The 19,078-nt window shown below is 71.6% G+C and overlaps 1 protein-coding gene across 1 annotated transcript; it reads left to right on the forward strand.

Moving 5' to 3' along the window:
- The first annotated feature begins 1,132 nt into the window (after positions 1 to 1,132).
- On the forward strand, positions 1,133 to 18,986 carry CASKIN1 (CASK interacting protein 1). Its single transcript, XM_058286624.1, has 20 exons — positions 1,133 to 1,279; positions 6,279 to 6,330; positions 6,430 to 6,527; positions 6,848 to 6,993; positions 7,067 to 7,162; positions 7,315 to 7,445; positions 7,887 to 7,995; positions 8,074 to 8,182; positions 8,263 to 8,357; positions 8,526 to 8,643; positions 9,902 to 10,003; positions 10,107 to 10,195; positions 10,273 to 10,357; positions 10,440 to 10,531; positions 11,477 to 11,587; positions 11,671 to 11,772; positions 13,040 to 13,178; positions 13,254 to 15,239; positions 15,844 to 16,237; positions 17,640 to 18,986. The coding sequence occupies exons 1-20, from the start codon at positions 1,186 to 1,188 to the stop codon at positions 17,737 to 17,739; spliced, it is 4,248 nt and encodes a 1,415-aa protein (XP_058142607.1). The 5' UTR covers positions 1,133 to 1,185; the 3' UTR covers positions 17,740 to 18,986.
- The last annotated feature ends 92 nt before the right edge of the window (positions 18,987 to 19,078 follow it).

Below are 19,078 nucleotides of genomic sequence, written 5' to 3' on the forward strand. Positions count from 1 at the left end.
AGCCTTGTCTACAGGGTCACCAGCACCCTGCCTGAGCTGGAAGAGGCCCAGCGCAGGCCACTGTAAGGGGTGGGGGGAAGGGGCCTGGCCTTCGGGCACCCCTGGGAGGACCCACGGGGAGGAAGGACACACTGCCCCGATCTGGGGACTCCTTTGTCCATCACTTTCTTGGACCTGCTCCAACAGCTCAGGCAGCGGGGTATGTGCGAATTTTAACCAACTGCCCAGTTGGGGTGGTGACCTGCTGCTCCCTGCAAATGAAGAAACTGAGGCAGGGCAGGACACAAAGCTGGAAGTCTGCCCCCAAAATGCAGCAGCCATGAGGCGTGGGCCGGGGTTGGGGTGCTGGTGGCAGAGCGTCCCGCCTGGGGCTGCGTCTGTGGTTGGGGGCTGGAGGGGAAGCCACCTGCGTAGGTGCTGGGCAGGGGAGACCGCCTGGGGTGGGGTTCGGATTCAGGCTGGGGAGGGGGCGACCATGGCCCCCCGGCTTTGTTAGAGAGGAGCCAGCGCCTGCAGGGAAGAGGGTGCTGGGGGCGGGGGGAGCGGGTTCCCTGACACCGAATTCATTATTGGGAGATTCCTCTTCACCATGCCCGACACCTCCCACGGGAACCCCGGGCCAGCACCGTCTGACAGGCTCTGCGGGCCTGCTCCCGCGCCTCGGGTGCCCGGTCCCCGCCCGCCCGCCGCCTCGGAGGCCCTCCCCCGCGGGTCCCGCAGCCTCCCTCAGCCTCTCCCAGGCTCGGCCCCGCGCCGCCGCCGCCGTCTCGGGTCTCCGCCTGCAGCCCCCACGGCGTCTGCCATCCCCCGGGCCGCGGGGAGGCCCCCCCGCGGGGGTCGGCGGGGGGCCGCCGGGCTGCACGTGGGGAGGGGGCGCCCGGGCGGCGGGGCCGTGCGGGGCGGAGCCAGGGCCGGCGCGGGTGCGCCGAGGTCAGCGGCCGCCGGCGCGGGACCCCGGCGTCCGGGAGGCGGCGCCAGGTGCCGCCCCCGCCCCCGGCCGCCCCCCGCCCGTGACGCGCTCCCCGCCCCCTCCGCGCCGGGAGCCCGAGCGGCGCCGAGCCCGAGCAGGACCGCGGCGGGGCGGCGGGAGGCGGCGGAGCGCGGGGATGCGGCCGGGGCCGCGGGGCCGCCGCCGCCTCTGAGCCGCGCGCACCGAGCGCAGCCGCGTCGCAGCCCGGCCGCGCCATGGGGAAGGAGCAGGAGCTGGTGCAGGCGGTGAAGGCGGAGGACGTGGGCACCGCGCAGAGGCTGCTGCAGAGGCCGCGGCCCGGGAAAGCCAGTGAGTGCGGGGGGCGCGCGCGGGGGGCGGCCTCCCGCGCCCAGCCCCCACCCGCGCCGCGGTCCCCGGGGGCGGGGCGGGGCCCGCGGCGCCCCGACCCTCGGCCGGCGCCCCCGCCTCTCGCGCCGGACAAGGGGGCCCCGCGAGCCGGCCGGCGCCCCGCGCCCCCCGCGGCCCCGCAGCAGCCGCCCTCCCTCCGCCCCCTCCCGCGCGGGCTGCGGGCTGACAGTTGGAGGGCTGCGCCGGGGACTTTAAAGGGCGAGGCGGGGGCCCCCCCGAGAGGGAGGGGCCCCTCGCGGCGCCGTCAGTGGCGGGCAGACCCCCGCCGCGCCCCGTGCTGGAGAGCACGCGGGGCGGAGAAGGGGGGACAGGACCGTGCTGGGGGTGTGGCTCCGAGCAAGCCGGGCGGGGGCCGTTTGCCGAGGGGGATGCCGCGGCCCAAGGTCGCCCAGCCCAGGGCGACCGAGCTCCAGGCCGGGGTGGCTTGGGGGGCCGAGGCAGCGAGCCCCCCGCTCGGGCAGGCCCCGCCAGACCCTGCTTTCCTGCGGGGACAGGGCCGCGGGGGGTCGGGCAGCCGCGCACTGGGGGCCCCAGAGATGGGCCTGAGCTTGCAGCCCCGATTCCCGCACTCAGGCCGGCTCGGCGGGAGCCTCCCCCGGGGCCGGGAGGGGATGCGCTGCCGCCGTGCGGGCCACCGCCCGGGCTGCTGCCCGCGTCAGTGTGGCCAGGCAGGGCAGGGCTCTGCAGAGCGGCTCTGGGGTCCAGGCCCCCACCTCCCACCCCGCCCCCACTGGCCTCAGTTTCCCGGGGAAGCCCCCGCCCCTGGCCAGGGGGATGCTGGGGGCCCGGGCTGCCTGCGGGGAGGGGGCCCCCCAGGCCGTCCCCCAGCCTTCCGGCAGCCCCTGTCTGGCCAGCTTGGCCGGTCAACCCTGTGCAGGCAGGGGCACCGGTGCCTGGCGGGACACACCGCTCAGGCCGGGCCGGCGGCCTTCCACGCTCCGACCCTGGGCTGGTGTGCCGGTGGGGGGTGGCTGGGGGCGGCCGGGGGCCAAGGGGGCTCAGAGAGGGAGGGCCCCCCACCCCTGGACTGGGAAAGCCGCGGCGGGCTTGCGAGGTGCACGGCAAGGTAACGGCTTCCACCTAGTGGCCGAGGACCTTGACCACAGGCCGCTCCAGGCCTCCCGGCCTCAGCCTTCTCTGTGGGGTGGGGATGTGGTCCCCAACTCGTGGCGTGGGAGAATTCCGCGGGAGGGCACAGGCAGCGCGCTGGGGGGGCTCGGGAGACGCAGCTGTGAAGTTCCCTGAGCCGCCCCGGCAGGGTAGGCCGGGGGAGAGGGCGGGCAGCTTTCCTCCCTCTCGCTGTGCTGACAGAGGTGCCCTCCTGGGAAGGTGGGGGGCTCCGCTCCCAGCCCACGGCCTCCACCCGGGGCTCAGCCTCTGTCCCTGCCTGGCCTGCTCCCGGGCAGGGGACACCTGCCCTGTCCCTGCATCTGTACCCTCTGACTCACAGGGGCGGGCGCAAGAAATCAGAGGAGAAATCCCTCCATGAATTAGCTCCGTTGTCATGGCAACATTGGCCTGCTTTGGAGTAAGATGTATTTTGATTCAGCAAAGTACAGTTGGAGTTTGGGCCAGAGGGTAGGGGGTGCCCAGCCCTGCCCTCTAGGGCCTCCCCAGAGTCCAGAGGCTTTGCCACGATTCCTGGGGGGAGGGCCCCTCGGCCCACGCCTGGCACCTGGCTGCGCCCCCATCGCCCTAGGGCGGCCCCCAGGCTGCCCTCCCCTGAACCCTACCAGTGGCTCCGGCCACCTGCACCCTGGCGGGGGCAGGGGGCGGCTGCGCGGGCCTTGAGTGACCTGGGGGTGGGGGGTGGGGCAGGGCTGGCCCTGCTGGAAGCCACAGGACCAGTCCACTGGCCACTCTAAGATGGGACCCGAGTAGGCAGGGGACTGATGTGCCTGGGTGGGCGTGTGGCCCGTGAGCCTCCTTGAGGTTGGAGGAGCAGCTGGGCAGAAGGGATGTTGGGTGGACGGGCGGGGCCGGACTGGCCCCCGGGCCTCGGGCTACCTGCTGTTTGGCCCTTACCTCTGAGGCCAGGACGATTCTGGAGAGAGCAGAGGCGCAGGTACCAGGGCAGGGCTTGGCCCCTCCCCACCACCGTGCCACCCTCCCTCCCGCTCTCCCCTGCTCCCACTTTGCTCGGAGGCCCTGTGCCCGCGTGGACGGTCTGCCCAGCCCAGGACCCTCCCGAAGTGGCCGGAGACCCCCAGCTCCCTCCTCTTAGAGGAAACCGAGAGTCATCTTCGAGAGGACCTTGGCAAAGTGCCTGTCCTTGGGGGGGGGGGTGGCGGTCCCCTTCCTGCTCGAGACCCTCTGCTCCTGTATCCGTGTCACTTCCTGGGCCTCACGCTCCAGCCCCTCTGAAATTTCAGCCCGCCCGCCCGGGGCGTCTGCAGGTGTGGCCGGGTGAGCAGGTGGGCCCCGCTGTGGTGCCCTCCGTGCACCTGGCTCAGAGCTGCCTGGGAGCCCCCGCCTGTGGGAGGGGGGAGGGGGCCTGGCTTGGGACGCCTTTGGGGGGAGGGGCAGAGACGTGTCTCCACTGGAACTAGGAAGAGTGGGGGACGGAGGAGCATTGAGTCAGGCAGAGCGTTCAGTGGGAGCACGTCCCGAGCAAAAGTGGGGATGGCCGTGGCCGCCTGCGCGCGCCGGCTCAGCAGCAGGGGGCCTGGCGGACCCGGAGGCCTTGCGGGCAGCGCCCAGTGCAGGGTGGAACACAGGGCCCCTTGTTCTAGGCATGTTACGAATTTCAGGGCAACGACAGCAGAGCCCACAGCCAGGCATGGGGACCTTCTGAGCAAGGGCACAAGATGTCACACCCACGCGGCCAGTCCAGATGGGTGGACAGAATGCGCGGGGCGAGGCCCCGTTCAGCCGTCAGTCCCCTGCGCACCCCCTCAGCCCCAGGCTCTGTTTTAGGGCCTGAGGACGCTGCAATGAGCTACTTCCATCTATTCTGATTGAAAGCCTTGCCCTCGTGGAGCTTACTTTCGTGGCGATTGAGGGGGTTGCCATGAGACATGGGGAAACCTGGCTGGGAAGGTGACACATGAACAAAGACCTGCAGGATGTGCAGGAAGGGAGCCATGGGGATGAGCGGGGGAAGAACGGTCCCCGGCATGCATAGCGCATGCAAAGGCCCTGCGCCCGGAGTGATCAGTGTGCTGGAGGGCCACTGGGGAGGCCAATGTGGCTGGAGCAGGGCCGGTGAAAGTGGTGGGCCACGAGGTCCAAGCAGGGGCACGAAGCCACGTCGCGCAAAGCTATTGTCCCACCCGGACCCTGCCCCGAGTGAGATGGGGGGTCCTGGGGGTCTTCGGGAAAGGAGCGGTGGGATCTGCCTCGGGTTCCAACAGGGTCCCTGACAGCGGTAGGTGTGGAGGGTAGACGGAGCAGGCAGGGCAGAGGCAGGGACCGGTGGGGAGCTGATGACAGCGATCCTTCCGGAAGGGTTGGCTGGGGTAGCAGCGGCCGTGGGAAGTGGTAGGATTCCGTGTGTTTCTCGAAGGTGGGGCCGATGGTTTCCTGATGGGTAAAAGGGAGTGCCTGAGAGGACGTGGCCGCCTGCGGGCTTGGCGTTGCCGATAGCCAAGACAGACAGTGGACAGCGGCGCCGGGGGAGGTGCCTGAGCAGAGGGGGCCAGGCCAGCGCGCTCCTTGGGGCCTCCACCTGTGCATGAGAAAGCCCCCCCGGGGTGCTGGGGGTGGGATTCCTGCGGGGCTAAGATGAGCACCTGCCGCTTGCCGAGCTCCCACTCCGTGCCCGACCCTGCCCGCCGGATGTCTGCGGTGCTCTTGCACCTGCAGGAGGGGGGCCCTATTGGCCCCCCACTTTGCAAGCTCGGGGAGCCAAGCGGCCCGGGGCCACGTCTAGTAAATGGCGGGTCTGGCATGGTGTTTGGGCCATCTGACTTTGGGGGCCCCGCAGGCCGGTGATCCCCACTCTCGCCAGCGGCCAGCAGAGGCCAGGGGTCACCGAGCCGGCCTTGCTGCCGGGGGACCTGGGCCTCGGGGCTCTTCGGGACCCGACTCTCCTGGCCGCCCCTGCCCTCGGGCCCTCCGCCCCCACCCCGCGTCCTGGGCCTGGACAAAGGGGCTTCTGTCCGGCCGGCCCCCTCCCTCCCGGAGCGGCTGACCCACAAATGGGTTATGTAACCATGGCCCGGGCAGGCATGGGGTTGGCTGGAGTCTGCCTGGCCGTGTGCCCACGGGGCGGGTGCTGGTGGGTTCCCCATCTCCGGCAGGCCAGGGGGAGTCCGGGTTCCGGAAGGGAGGCCTTCGGGGCCTGCTGGCTTCAGGCGGCCTGAGCCTGGGGCCCGAGGGTGGCCCAGTGTTCCCCGCAAGGCCTTAGTCTGCTGTCCACCTCCTATCTGCCCTGCAGGACCTGGCTCCTTCCGGGCCGTGTCTGGAGGGGGGCTGCACCCTGCAACTGCAGACTGGCCCCCAGAGACACCCTCATTTCCGGGTGTTCCAGCCTTCCCCACCACCCCCGGCCCCATCTGCGGCCTCCTGAGAGACAGATTGGGCTCCCTCTCCCCCTCCCGCCATCTGCGCGGAGCTCAGTCCGCGTCCTGGGGGAGGGACGCATGTGCACATGTGTGTGCTTGTGTGTGGGCGCAGCCATGTCCTCTGTCCCCAGGCAGGGTCGGCCTGGAGCCCTTGGCACTGTGAGCCCCCCTGGCACCTTCGTTTAATGGCAAGCGAGGGTCCAAAGACCGGGGGCCCGGAGCAGAGCGCTGGCTGCTGAGTTGAATGAATGAGGCAGGGAATGAACGATGGAGTGTTCTAGGCTGACCACCTAGGGGGCTTCGCTCTGAGCCCTCCAGGGTGTTGGCCAGGCCCCTCCCTGCTTTCAGGCTGCCTGGAGGGGCTGGGATCCAGGCAGGCCTTGGGGGCTGCCCAGAACCCCCCTCACCTGTCCCTCCTCCCCTCCCCCCCCCAGAGCTCCTGGGCTCCACCAAGAAGATCAATGTCAACTTCCAGGACCCCGACGGGTGAGTGCTTAGTGGGGAGCTGCCTGCCTGGAGTAGGGATTGGGGTGCCCCTGGGGCAGGCCAGGGGTGCCGCCCCCACACGTGTCTTGCCTGTCCCAGCTTCTCGGCCCTGCACCATGCGGCCCTCAACGGCAACACGGAGCTGATCTCGCTGCTGCTGGAGGCCCAGGCTGCCGTGGACATCAAGGACAACAAAGGCAAGGGCCTCGGTGCCAAGGGCAGCGGGCAGGGTGGTCCCCAGGCTCAAGGTCAGGGGTTCCCGGAGGCCTGGACGACCTGTGACCCAGGCTCAAGGTCGAGGGTCCCCGGAGACCCGGACGACACCGGCCCAGGTTTAAAGTCAAGGTGCAGACCCCAAAAGCCTGGGCAACCCATGGCCTGGGGTCACGTAAGGGTGGGAATCCGCCAGGGGTCCCTCGATCGAGGTCTGGGCCGGGGGTCTCGGACAGGGTCGAGGCCAAGCCTCAGAGGCTCGGTGTCCTGGGGGTCAGCTGCCGACGGCCCCGCCCGCCCCCAGGCATGCGCCCGCTGCACTATGCGGCCTGGCAGGGCCGGAAGGAGCCCATGAAGCTGGTGCTGAAGGCGGGCTCGGCGGTGAACGTCCCGTCCGACGAGGGCCACATCCCCCTGCACCTGGCCGCCCAGCACGGCCACTACGACGTGGTGAGGGCTGGCGCGCGGGGGCGGCGGGCCGGGGTTGGGGGGTGACTCGGGCCTGACGGCGGGTCCCCCACAGTCCGAGATGCTGCTCCAGCACCAGTCCAACCCCTGCATCGTCGACAACTCGGGGAGGACGCCCCTGGACCTGGCCTGCGAGTTCGGCCGCGTCGGGGTAAGTCTCTCCAGGCCGAGAGGGAGGGGCCGGCTCCGGCTCCCCGGCCGCCCCCCCATCCCGCCGCTCTGTCCTCTCCCCCGGGGTGGGGGCGGGCGGCAGGCACCTCCCACCCCAGGCCAGGGCCCCCTACCCTTACCCCCTCCTTCAAGGTGGTCCAGCTGCTGCTGAGCAGCAACATGTGTGCGGCCCTGCTGGAGCCCCGGCCGGGGGGCAGCACCGACCCCAACGGCACCAGCCCCCTGCACCTGGCAGCCAAGAACGGCCACATCGACATCATCAGGTACGGCGGGGCGGGGGGGGGGGTCCCAGCCTCGGCATCAGGGCCTCGGTGGCTTGGCCAGGAAGGCATCCCGGGGTCAGCAGTTCCCGCTTGGGCCTCACGGTGCAGCCAGCAGCCCCAGAAAGCACGAGCTGGAGGGGGAGCCGGGAGGAGGCTGCCCTGAGCCTGTCGGGGAGTGGGTTCTGCCATTCGCCCTGTGGCCTTGTGGGCCCCGGCCTCCCCTGGCCCAAGGTGTGGGGGTCAGCGCTGCTGTCTGGCAGGACAGCCGCGGGCATCAGCACGGGGCGGGCGCTTGCCGTCGGGAGGACGGGCAGGGCCGCCCGCTCGTCCTCGGCTCTGGGCAAGCTGCCGGGCACGTGAGCGTGGGGCCTGGCCCGGGGGGCCGGGTGGCAGGGGCTCCTGCTGCCAGCGCTGCCCGGCTCCCCCGGCTCCCCCCCCCAGGCTCCTCCTCCAAGCGGGCATCGACATTAACCGCCAGACCAAGGCGGGCACGGCCCTGCACGAGGCCGCGCTCTGCGGGAAGACGGAGGTGGTCCGGCTGCTCCTGGATGTGAGTTGGGGGACTGGGGGGCAGGAGTGGGGGGCGACAGGAGCGGGGTCTCCTGACAGGGCCCCCCACCCCCCACAGAGCGGCATCAACGCCCACGTGAGGAACTCCTACAGCCAGACGGCCCTGGACATTGTACACCAGTTCACCGCCTCCCAGGCCGGCAAAGAGATCAAGCAGCTGCTGCGAGGTGGGCGGGCAGGGCCGGGCGGGGGGCAGCTGGGGGGGAGCCGGCCGCGGGACTGCGGGGGTCCGCTCCTGTGTCCCCAGAGGCGTCGGCGGCCCTGCAGGTCCGGGCGACCAAGGACTACTGCAACAACTACGACCTGACCAGCCTGAATGTGAAGGCTGGGGACGTCATCACGGTGAGCGCAGCCGGGCCAGGCGCTCCCCGGGGGGGGTTGGGGGGTGCGGGCGGGGCTCCAGAGGAAGGCGGCAGCTGCGAAGGCGGGGCCTGAGCCCTCACCTGCCCACTGGACCTGGAGGGGCATCTCCTGGAGCCGTGTCCCCCCACCCCACCTTGATCTGTCCAGGTTCTCGAACAGCATCCAGACGGCCGGTGGAAGGGCTGTATCCATGACAACCGGACGGGCAACGACCGCGTCGGCTACTTCCCGTCCTCGCTGGGCGAGGCCATTGTCAAGCGAGCAGGCACGTTGGGCCCAGACCCTGCTCCCCCCAGACCCGGGCCAGGAGGCCGGAAGGCAGCACGTCCGTGTGTGCGCCGAGTGGCGCGGCAGGGACAGAGTCATGCCGTGGCGGGGTGGGGAGTCCAGGGTGGGGCCTGCTGTGCGTCCCTGCCGGCCGGCCCCTCGCAGCAGGACACACCTGTTCGTTGACAGACGCTGGGGCGCCTGCCGCGCTCTGTCCTGAGCTGGACGCCAGGGATGGGCGGGGCCCCAGGCGGGCGCAGGCCCAGCTCCCAAGGAGTGAAGTCAGAGCTAATGGCTCAGCGCGCAGGCCTCCGCGAGCAGGGCTGGCAGGAGTGACACGTGCCAAGGCCCTGGGGCAGGAGGCTCAGCACTTTTATTTATTTCTCTCCCCTTCCTCCCCCACCCCCAGTTGTCTGCTCGCTGTGTCCATTCGCTGTGTGTTCTTCTGTGTCTGCTTGTGTTCTTGTCAGCGGCACTGGGAATCTGTCTCTTTTGGTCGCGTCATCTTGCTGCATCAGCTCTCTGTGTGTGTGGCACCACTCCTGGGCAGGCTGCACTTTTTTTTCGCACGGGGCAGCTCTCCTTGCAGGGCGCACTCCTTGCACGGGGGGCTCCCCTGCATGGCAGGGCACTCCTTGCGCACATCAGCACTGCGCGTGGGCCAGCTCCACACAGGTCAGGAGGCCCTAAGTTTGAACCCTGGACCTCCCACGTGATAGGTGGGCGCTCTATCAGTTGAGCCAAATTTGCTTCCCAGCTCAGCACTTTTAAGGAGCCAGAGGAGGCCGGTGCAAGACAGCGGTGAGGGGTGGGTGGGCAGGCTGTGGCCGCAGGGAGCAAGGCCCGGGTTGAGGAAGCCCCTGGAGTGACCTCAGCGGGGAGGAATGGGACTGGATAGACCTCGTAGACGTGGGGTGACAAGTGCAGGGCAGGTGTGCCCTTGGCCTCTAGTTTCCTGGGGCCTCTGACCTGCCTCCCTGGCACAGAGGAGGCTGAGCGAGGAAGCACAGGCTCTGAGCCCACCTTTGGATATGGCCCCCCCCCGGCAGGGCGGCTGGCTCCAGCCCCTCTGCCACCCCTGCTCTAAAACCCTCAGGCTGGGGAAGGGTCTCCTGAGGGTCCGTCAGCTTCCTGGAGAGACTGACGGGAGCAGGAGACAGCAGCCTTGGGGGCCAGGCAGGAAAAGCCCCTCTCGAGGTGTCGGGCCCCTGGCCTGGGCTGGCCTGGCACTCAAGGCGTGTCTGCTCGGTCTGCAGGCTCCCGTGCAGGCCCTGAGCCGAGCCCACCCCAGGGAGGCAGCTCGTCGGGGCCCTCTGCGCCCCCAGAGGAGATCTGGGTGCTGAGGAAGCCTTTTGCAGGTGGGCCGGGACCACTGGAGGGCTGGGGTTGGCGGCACTTCCCGACGCCTCCATGGGACTGGACGGGGGTTGGTGCCAGCCTGACACACCCTTGTGCTGGCAGGTGGGGACCGCAGCGGCAGCCTGAGCGGCATGGCTGGTGGCCGCAGCGGCGGGGGCCACGCCCCGCACGCGGGCTCCGAGGGGGTCAAGGTAGGTGGGCTGGGGGGCGGGCTTGGGGGGGCCCAAGCCTCCAGCAGCGCTGGTGAGTGGGTCTTCCTGGGTCGTAGCTTCTGGCCACAGTGCTCTCCCAGAAGTCTGCGTCCGAGTCCAGTCCCGGGGACGGCTCTGTCAAGCCTCTGGAAGGTTCCACAGGTGAGCGCAAGGGCACGGCCTTGGCCTGGCAGGGAGGTGGTCTCTGAGCAGCTTTGCCCTCACCAACTCCCCTCATCCCCAGGTGTGGCCCGGCCCCAGCCTCCCACGGCCCCGGCAGGGCAGGTCTACGCAGAGCAGCCGCCCAAGAAGCTGGAGCCGGCGTCGGAGGGCAAGGTATAGGGCCGAGGCCGCCACCCAGCCGGGCTCCAGGTCTGGGATCCCGGGAAGGGTGGGCGCTGCTCGGCTCAGTGTCTGAAGACGGCGGTGGCCGAGGCTGGCACCCGAGGGCACCCCGACAGGCCGGGCCCGTCCTTCTGTGTGTGTCAGTCTGTGTCGTGCGTGCATGCACGTAAAGATGTCTATCGTGCAGGCTGTGAGCGAGCCCAGGTGCCTGGCAGGTGTGCGAATGGGGAGGAGCGTCACGCAGGCGTGAGGTCAGCGGTGTGTGCGCGTGTGTGTTGCTGACTGCGAGCCGGGCACGCACGCGTGTGTGCACATGAAAGGGGCTGGGTGTGTGTGGGGGCACGGGAGGGGGTGGGTGTAGAAGGGGGGAGGCGTGCAACAGTGCAGCCGTGCGAGTAGGGGAAGAGCCGTGTGTGCATGCACCTGTGCGCTGGTGAAGGTGTGAGCTGCTGGCTGTTTCCAGGAGGCAAGGGGCACAGCCTGAGGGCACAGAGCTGGACCCCGTGCCCATGGCCCCTGCCTGTGGGTGCAGAGCCACCTTCCAGGAAGTGGAGGACCCACCCTGAGCCGCCCAGGCCCCCTTCCCTGGAGTCCCCCTTCTCCGGGGCGCCCCTTGCTTCCCTGAGACGGTGCCAAGAGCTGCCGGGCCTCCCTGGTGCGGGGACGGGGGGAAAGTCAGGGAGCCCCGCCACGTGGACAGCAGCCGGAGCCGCCTGGCGGAGACCCCCGAGGAGCCCCGAGGGCCAGACGAGGCCCGAGGGAGAAAGGCTGACCCAGCAGGCAGCGCGGAGGAGCACGGTGCTGGGCTGGAGCGAGCCTGGCTGCGGGCGGAGCCCCGGCCGCCGACCCGGCGCGGCCGAGCAGCGAAGGAGGCGCCGCGGCGGCCGGGGCGCTCGCCCAGCGGGCGGGCCTGCAGCGGTGCCTTGTCTCTTGCAGAGCGCCGAGGCCGTCGGCCAGTGGCTCGCCACGTTCCAGCTGCAGCTCTACGCACCCAACTTCATCAGTGCCGGCTATGACCTGCCCACCGTCAGCCGCATGACCCCCGAGGTGGGCGTCCCCGGGCTGCTGGCCCCCCCCCTCCCGCGTCCCAGGGCCAGGCTGCCCCTGCTAACGGCCCCGCCTCTGCCCAGGACCTCACGGCCATCGGCGTCACCAAGCCGGGCCACCGGAAGAAGATCACCGCGGAGATCAGCGGCCTGAGCATCCCCGACTGGCTGCCTGAGCACAAACCCGTAAGGCCCCCCCGCAGCCTGGTGGCCGGGCCAGGCAGACAGACAGACAGACAGGCTTCTGCCTGTGACAGCCCTCACGCGCTGGTGGGGGCTCCCAGGAGAGCAGAGAATGGCCCCGCAGGCACGAGCTGCGTGCCACTCTCCGTCAAGGTCTCTGGGGACAGCTTCCCTGGGGGCAGGGGCCTCTGGGAGCTCGTCAGGGCAGGGGGAGCCTGAAGCCAGGGGAACCCCTCTCCATCTGTGCACACCCACGAAGATCCCCTCAGCCAGCCATACCGGGACACCCCTGCCACCCAGCGTCCCCATCGGCACGGCACATGCACCATCACACATCAACTCCACGCCGGCATGCACGCGTGTCCCCTGCACAAGCACCGTGTGCATGCACGAGCCCCGAGGCACCCGAGCGTCTGCACGGCTCTAGGTGGCCTGCCGACGTGGTCACACCCCTCTCCGGGCCCCTGTGCTGCTGGACGGCGGGGCTCACGGATGGGGAGGGGCACCTGGTATGACAGGTGCCCGATGGGGTGATAGCTCTCAAGGCTGTGCGCTGCGTCGGGCTGGCAGGTGGCCGTGAGCCGCCCCCGGGGCCCTCGCTCCCCGCTGTGCCCGTTCTGCCTCCCAGCCAGCGGCTCAAGCAACCTCCCAGGGAGCGAGCGGGTCGTGCCTCTGTGCTCTGTGCGCTCAGGAGGGTGACGGCGTGTGTGCGGCGTGTGGGTGTGTCAGCATGGCTCGGTTGGGGGCGTGCGTGCCACGTGGGGTGCGATGGGATGTTTGGCGCGCGTGCGTGTGGTGGGGCTGGAACGCGTGTCTGTGTGCCCGGTGCAGGGGGCGGGGGTGAGTTGGGGCGAGTTGTGCACTCGAGTGAGCGCCACGCAGAGGGGTGTCGGTGCCTGCCGCGGCTGGGGGCGCGAGGTGGAGGGTGTGGGCGTGTCCACGAGTGCGGTGTGGTTGTGACGCGTGTCTGTGTCCACTTGGGTGCGCCTGCGCGCTTTGTCACGCCCGTGGCTCGCTCCCCTCCCCCCAGCGTCCTGAGGTTGGGCCGTGCCCCCGTGTGTGTGTGTGTGTGTGTTCGCACGTGTGTGTCCACCAGCACCTGGGCAGCCGGGCTGAAGCCAGCCTCGGCTCCCGCCCTGCTTCAGGGCCGACCGCCCCGGCCTGTCCGTCTGTCTGTCTGTCCGTCTGTGCCTGGCCCGCCCAGCGCCCCTCCCCCGAGAGCTGGGAGTGGGCGGCCAGCCCCCGCTGCCCCTCTGTGTGCCCTGCCTAGGCTAACCTGGCCGTGTGGCTGTCCATGATCGGCCTGGCCCAGTACTACAAGGTGCTGGTGGACAACGGCTATGAGAGCATCGACTTCATCACTGATATCACCTGGGAGGACCTGCAGGAGATTGGCATCACCAAGCTGGGTGAGGGCCTGCCCCGGCCCCCGGCCCCCCGCCCCCCTCCGCCCTCCCTGGCTTGACCCGCGCTGTACCCCGCAGGACACCAGAAGAAGCTGATGCTGGCGGTGAGGAAGCTGGCGGAGCTGCAGAAGGCAGAGTACGCCAAATACGAGGGGAGCCCCTTGCGCCGGAAGGCCCCCCAGTCGCTCGAAGTGATGGCCATCGAGTCGCCGCCCCCCCCGGAGCCCGCCCCTGCCGACTGCCAGTCCCCGAAGATGAGCACCTTCCAGGACAGTGAGCTCAGCGGGGAGCTGCAGGCAGCCATGACCGGCCCGGCTGAGGGCGCCGCCGCCCCCGAGAAGCCCTCCAACCACCTGCCACCCACCCCGAGGAGCGCCCTGCGGCAGGAGCCCAGCCTGGGCGGGCGGGCGCGCCACATGAGCAGTTCCCAGGAGCTGCTGGGTGACGGGCCCCCCGGGCCGGGCAGCCCCCTGTCCCGCAGCCAGGAGTACCTGCTAGGGGATGGGCCGGCCCCCGGCACCCCACCCAAGGAGGCCCGGGCCGGCCGCCACGGCCACAGCGTCAAGCGGGCCAGCGTGCCCCCGGTGCCCGGCAAGCCGCGGCAGGTCCTCCCGCCAGGCGCCGGCCCCTTCACGCCACCCCAGACGCCCACCAAAGCCCGCCCAGGCTCCCCCCAGGCCCTGGGGGCACCTCATGGCCCCGCCCCGGCCACAGCCAAGGTGAAGCCCACTCCACAGCTGCTGCCCCCGGCAGAACGGCCCATGTCCCCCCGCTCCCTGCCCCAGTCGCCCACGCACCGTGGTTTTGCCTACGTGCTGCCGCAGCCCGTGGAGGGCGAGGCAGGGCCCCCCGCCCCGGCGCCCGTGCCCACGCTGTGCCTGCCCCCTGACGCCGATGCGGAGCCGGGGCGGCCCAAGAAGCGTGCACACAGCCTGAACCGCTACGCGGCCTCCGACAGCGAGCCCGAGCGGGACGAGCTGCTGGTGCCCGGGGCCGCGGGGCCCTACGCCACGGTGCAGCGGCGCGTGGGGCGCAGCCACTCGGTGCGGGCTCCCGCCGGTGCCGACAAGAACGTCAACCGCAGTCAGTCCTTTGCCGTGCGGCCCCGCAAGAAGGGGCCCCCGCCGCCGCCGCCCAAGCGCTCCAGCTCCGCCATGGCCAGCGCCAACCTGACCGACGAGCCGCCGCCAGATGCGGAGGGCGAGGAGCCGGGGGTGCGGGCGCAGCGGCGGCGGGCCAGCGACCTGGCCGGCAGCGTGGACACGGGCAGTGCCGGCAGCGTGAAGAGCATCGCGGCCATGCTGGAGCTGTCCTCCATCGGGGGCGGGGGCCGGGCAGCTCGCAGGGCCCCCGAGGGCCACCCCACGCCGCGCCCCGCCAGCCCGGAGCCGGGCCGCGTGGCCACGGCGCTGGCCTCCGTGAGGCACAAGGAGGCCGTCGGGCTCGACGGGGAGGTGGTGAACCGGCGCCGCACGCTCAGTGGGCCGGTCACGGGACTTCTGGCCACTGCCCGCCGCGCCCCCGGGGAGTCCGCTGCGCCCGCGGATCACGGCCCGTGTGCAGAGGACGGCGCAGCGCGGCAGCGGCCTCGGGGCCCCACCAGGGGCGAGGGTGCCAGCGAGGGCGCGCCCCTGGCCAGGGTGGAGGCGAGCGCCACGCTCAAGCGGCGCATTCGGGCCAAGCAGAGCCAGCAGGAGAGCGTCAAGTTCATCCTCACAGAGTCGGACACGGTCAAGCGCCGGCCCAAGGCCAAGGAGCGGGAGGCGGGGCCTGAGCCACCGCCGTCGCTGGCCGTGTACCAGGACGGCGCGGGTCCCGGGCGTCGCCGGCCGGCCTCAGAGCAGGCCGCGCCCCCGGAGCTGCCGCCGCCGCCGCCGCCCGCCGAACCCCCGCCCGCGGAGCCGGCGCACCTGCCCCCGCCGCCCCCGCCCGACGGCGACGCCCGGAGGCCCGCCAAGCCCCCCGTCTCCCCCAAGCCCGTCCTGGCCCAGCCCATGCCCAAGATCCAGGGCTCGCCCACGCCCGCATCCAAGAGGGTGCCGCTGCCGGGCCCCGGCAGCCCAGGTAGGCCCCCGCCCGCCGTCTGCTCCACGGCCGAGCAGTGTCCTCTTCGCGGCCGCTGTGCGAAGCGGATTGAGGACGCCCAGGTGCGGGTGGGCTGGGAACACAGTCCCGTCCCCCTCGTCCTAACCCCAACTCGGCCAGCCCCGAGCGCGGTGCGAGCCGGGCGCGGCTCTCCCGTTACGCAGAGTGGCACCTGGCGGGCGAGGGCAGGTGCGCGGTGCCGCAAGGAAGGGCCGGGGACTGTGACCCGAGCCGAGAGCCTGGCGGAGGGCGCGGGCACAGGCCCGCAGGTAAAGGATCAGAGGTGCAAAGGCCCTGAGGAGCCGGGGGGCCAGTGGGGCCGGAGCAGGTCACACCTGAGGGGGTCGAGGTCACGGGGCGGACGTGGGCCTCCATCCCAGGGGCCCCCGAATCTGGAACGAGCAGGCTCGCACGTGGGCGGCGCCGCCTGGCGGCCGCGGGGCCACAAACAAAAGAAACGCGGGAGGCGGGGGCCGCCGGGCGCGGGGGTAAGGCCGGCTCGGCCCGCGGAGGGGTCGCGCGGGGGTGGCGCGTGCGCGCCCCCGCCCCCGCCGCCGGTGCCAGCCCCGCCTTTTCTCCGCAGAGGTGAAGCGCGCCCACGGGACGCCGCCGCCCGTGTCGCCCAAGCCGCCGCCGCCGCCCACGGCGCCCAAGCCGGCCAAGGCCGCGGCGGGGCCGCCGGCGGGCAGCGCCAGCCCCTCGCCCGCGCCGTCCCCCGCGCGCCAGCCGCCCGCCGCGCTCGCCAAGCCCGCCGGCACGCCGCCCTCGCCCGCCGCGCCCGCGCTGCACGTGCCCGCCAAGCCCCCGCGCGCCGCCGCCGCCGCCGCCGCGACCCCCGCCGGGACCCCCGCCGCGCCCGACGGCGCCTCGCCCGGGGACAGCGCGCGGCAGAAGCTGGAGGAGACCAGCGCCTGCCTGGCGGCCGCGCTGCAAGCCGTGGAGGAGAAGATCCGCCAGGAGGACGCGCAGGGCGCGCGGTAGTGCCGGGCAGGGGCCGCACGCGTGGGCGGGGGCCGTGGGGCGGGGCCTGCACGAGGGGCGGGGTTTGTGGGGAACGGCCATGAGTGGGCGGGGCCTGGCGCGAGGGGTTGGGTCTGGCGGGGGGCCGGCCTGGGGGGGGCTGGTCCCGCGGCATGGGCGGGGCTCAGCGCGAGAGGGGGTCGGGTGGGCGGGGCCTGCACGAGAGGCGGGGTTTGTGGGGAACGGCCATGAGTGGGCGGGGCCTGGCGCGAGGGGTTGGGTCTGTGGGGGGGGGCCGGCCTGGGGGGGGGGAAGTCCCGCGGCATGGGCGGGGCTCAGCGCGAGAGGGGGTCGGGTGGGCGGGGCCTGCACGAGGGGCGGGGTTTGTGGGAATGGCCATGAACGGGCGGGGCCTGGAGCGAGGGGTTGGGTCTGGCGGGGGGAGGAGCGGCCTGGGGGGGTGGTCCCGCGGCATGGGGGGTGCTTAGCTCGAGAGGGGGTCGGGTGGGCGGGGCCTGCACGAGGGGCGGGGTTTATGGGAATGGCCATGAACGGGCGGGGCCTGGAGCGAGGGGTTGGGTCTGGCGGGGGGAGGGGCGGCCTGGGGGGGGTGGTCCCGCGGCATGGGCGGTGCTTAGCTCGAGAGGGGGTCGGGTGGGCGGGGCCTGCACGAGGGGCGGGGTTTGTGGGAATGGCCATGAACGGGCGGGGCCTGGAGCGAGGGGTTGGGTCTGGCGGGGGGAGGAGCGGCCTGGGGGGGGGTGGTCCCGCGGCATGGGCGGTGCTTAGCTCGAGAGGGGGTCGGGTGGGCGGGGTCTGCACGAGGGGCGGGGTTTGTGGGAATGGCCATGAACGGGCGGGGCCTGGCGCGAGGGGTTGGGTCTGGCGGGGGGAGGGGCGGCCTGGGGGGGTGGTCCCGCGTCATGGGCGGGGCTTAGCGCGAGAGGGGGTCGGGTGGGTGGGGTCTGCCTTAGAGATGGAGCTTGTGGGGAACGCCTGTGACTGGGGCGGGTGGGCGGAGCCCGGTGCCGAGGTGGGACCTGGTGGGGTGGACGGTCATGGGCGGCGCCACCCTGGTGGGGCCTGGCGCGCGAGCGGAGTTTGGCCGAGGGGCGGGGGCCTGATGCATGGGCGGAGATGGTACGAGGGGCTGGGTGGGCGGGGCCTGCCTGGGGGGCACGGCGCGTGGGCGGAGCTTGGCGAGAAAGGCGATCGGTGGGCGGTGCCTGAATGAGGGGCGGAGCTTGGGGACAGCCGTGACTGGGGCGGGCGGGGCCCAGCGTGAGGGGTGGGGCCTGGCGCGTGGGCGGAGTCTGGCTGGGGGCGGGCTTTGGGCCTGGGGCCTGGCGCGTGGGCGGAGCTCGGCGCGAAGGGCGGGGCTGCGCGAGGCCCCGCCCGCTCACGCCCGCGGTCCCCCAGCCCCGAGGCGGCGGCCGAGAAGAGCACGGGCAGCATCCTGGACGACATCGGCAGCATGTTCGACGACCTGGCCGACCAGTTGGACGCCATGCTGGAGTGACGCGGCCGCCGGCCCGCGCCCCGGCCCCGCACACTGACCTTTACCTCAGGAGGGGCGCCGCACGGCCAGGCGGGCAGGGCCGGGGGCGTCCGGCCGCCCGCCCCTGCGCAAGCACAACGCCCACCCCCGTGGGCCAGCCCGGGGGCGCGGCCCCGTCGGCTGCTCCCCCGCCGCGGGCAGGAGGGGCGGTCCCCCCGTGGGTGGCAGAGCACAGGCCGATGCCCAGCACAGAACTGCCACGCGGGGGGCCCCGCGCCTCCCTCCTGCTCAGCACAAGGGGCAGGGGGCCGCAGCCGGCCCGGGTGGGCTGCTGGCCTGCTGCTGCCCCCGGGACATAAGCTATGGAAAGTATTAATTTATTGGGAATAAGCTGAGGCAGATTCCCCAGAGAAACAAAAAGGTATAACTTTAACAAATATATATTTAAAGAAAGAAAAAATATTATTGATTCTATAGAAAAACCATTTACCGACTGAAAGGACACTGGAGTCTAGCTGGAGACAAAAGCTGATAGAGGCCCCGGCCACCTGTCTGTCCCTCCTTCCCATCCTCCATCCAGAAGTGGCCAGACCCCTGGCCCAGTAGCACAAACAGGAGGCCCCGGTCCCGGGCAGGGGTCGGTGCTGCCGGGCCCCTCTCCGTGCTCCTCTCCCTAACTTCTCTGCTGCACCTGAAGAACTCGAAGGATGTGCCTTGTTCGCCGACGGGCTGTGTCCTCCACGCCACGGACACCTCGTGGCCGAGTCCTGGGGGTGCTGGTGTGAGGGGGCCGAGGGCTCGGGGGCGGGCCGTGTGTGCCGGACGTGGGCGAGCCGAGGGGCCGCAGCGTGGGTCAGGGGTGTGCGTGCTGCGTGAGGTGTGCCGGCGGGCCCCCCCCTCCCCGAGTTCCGGGCAACGTTTCTGCTTGTGGTCCCAGGTTCCGTCATGTGGTGTCCCCCTACCTCCTCCCACCCGCACAGAAGTACCGACTGGTCTCCTTTACCGTGTTTGCTGACCCCGATGTGTTGGGCACAACTTTGACGTTTTTTATAAAAAAAGAAAAAAACGCCAAAACCCAGAGTTTGTGATTGTGGGCGAGTGGAGGAGCCAGCCGGGGTGGCGTCCAAGCGTGGGGGCCCCTTCCGGCTGCCATGCCCTGCCCCCCGTGGACACACTTGGCCTCTTGGTCGGGGGCCCCAGAGCTGGGTCTCCAGCAGGTGGGGAGGGGGGTCCAGGCAGGGAGCTGTCAATAAACAGCAGAAAATGGAGCTGCCTGGCTCACTTTTTGGGGGAGAGCTTTGGGAGTGGAGGGTGGGGGCTGGGGAGGGAAGGCCACTGGGGGGGCTGCAGTCTGGGAGCT

This window comes from Dasypus novemcinctus, chromosome 23 (genome assembly GCF_030445035.2).
Source record: "Dasypus novemcinctus isolate mDasNov1 chromosome 23, mDasNov1.1.hap2, whole genome shotgun sequence".
Lineage (NCBI taxonomy): Eukaryota > Metazoa > Chordata > Mammalia > Cingulata > Dasypodidae > Dasypus > Dasypus novemcinctus.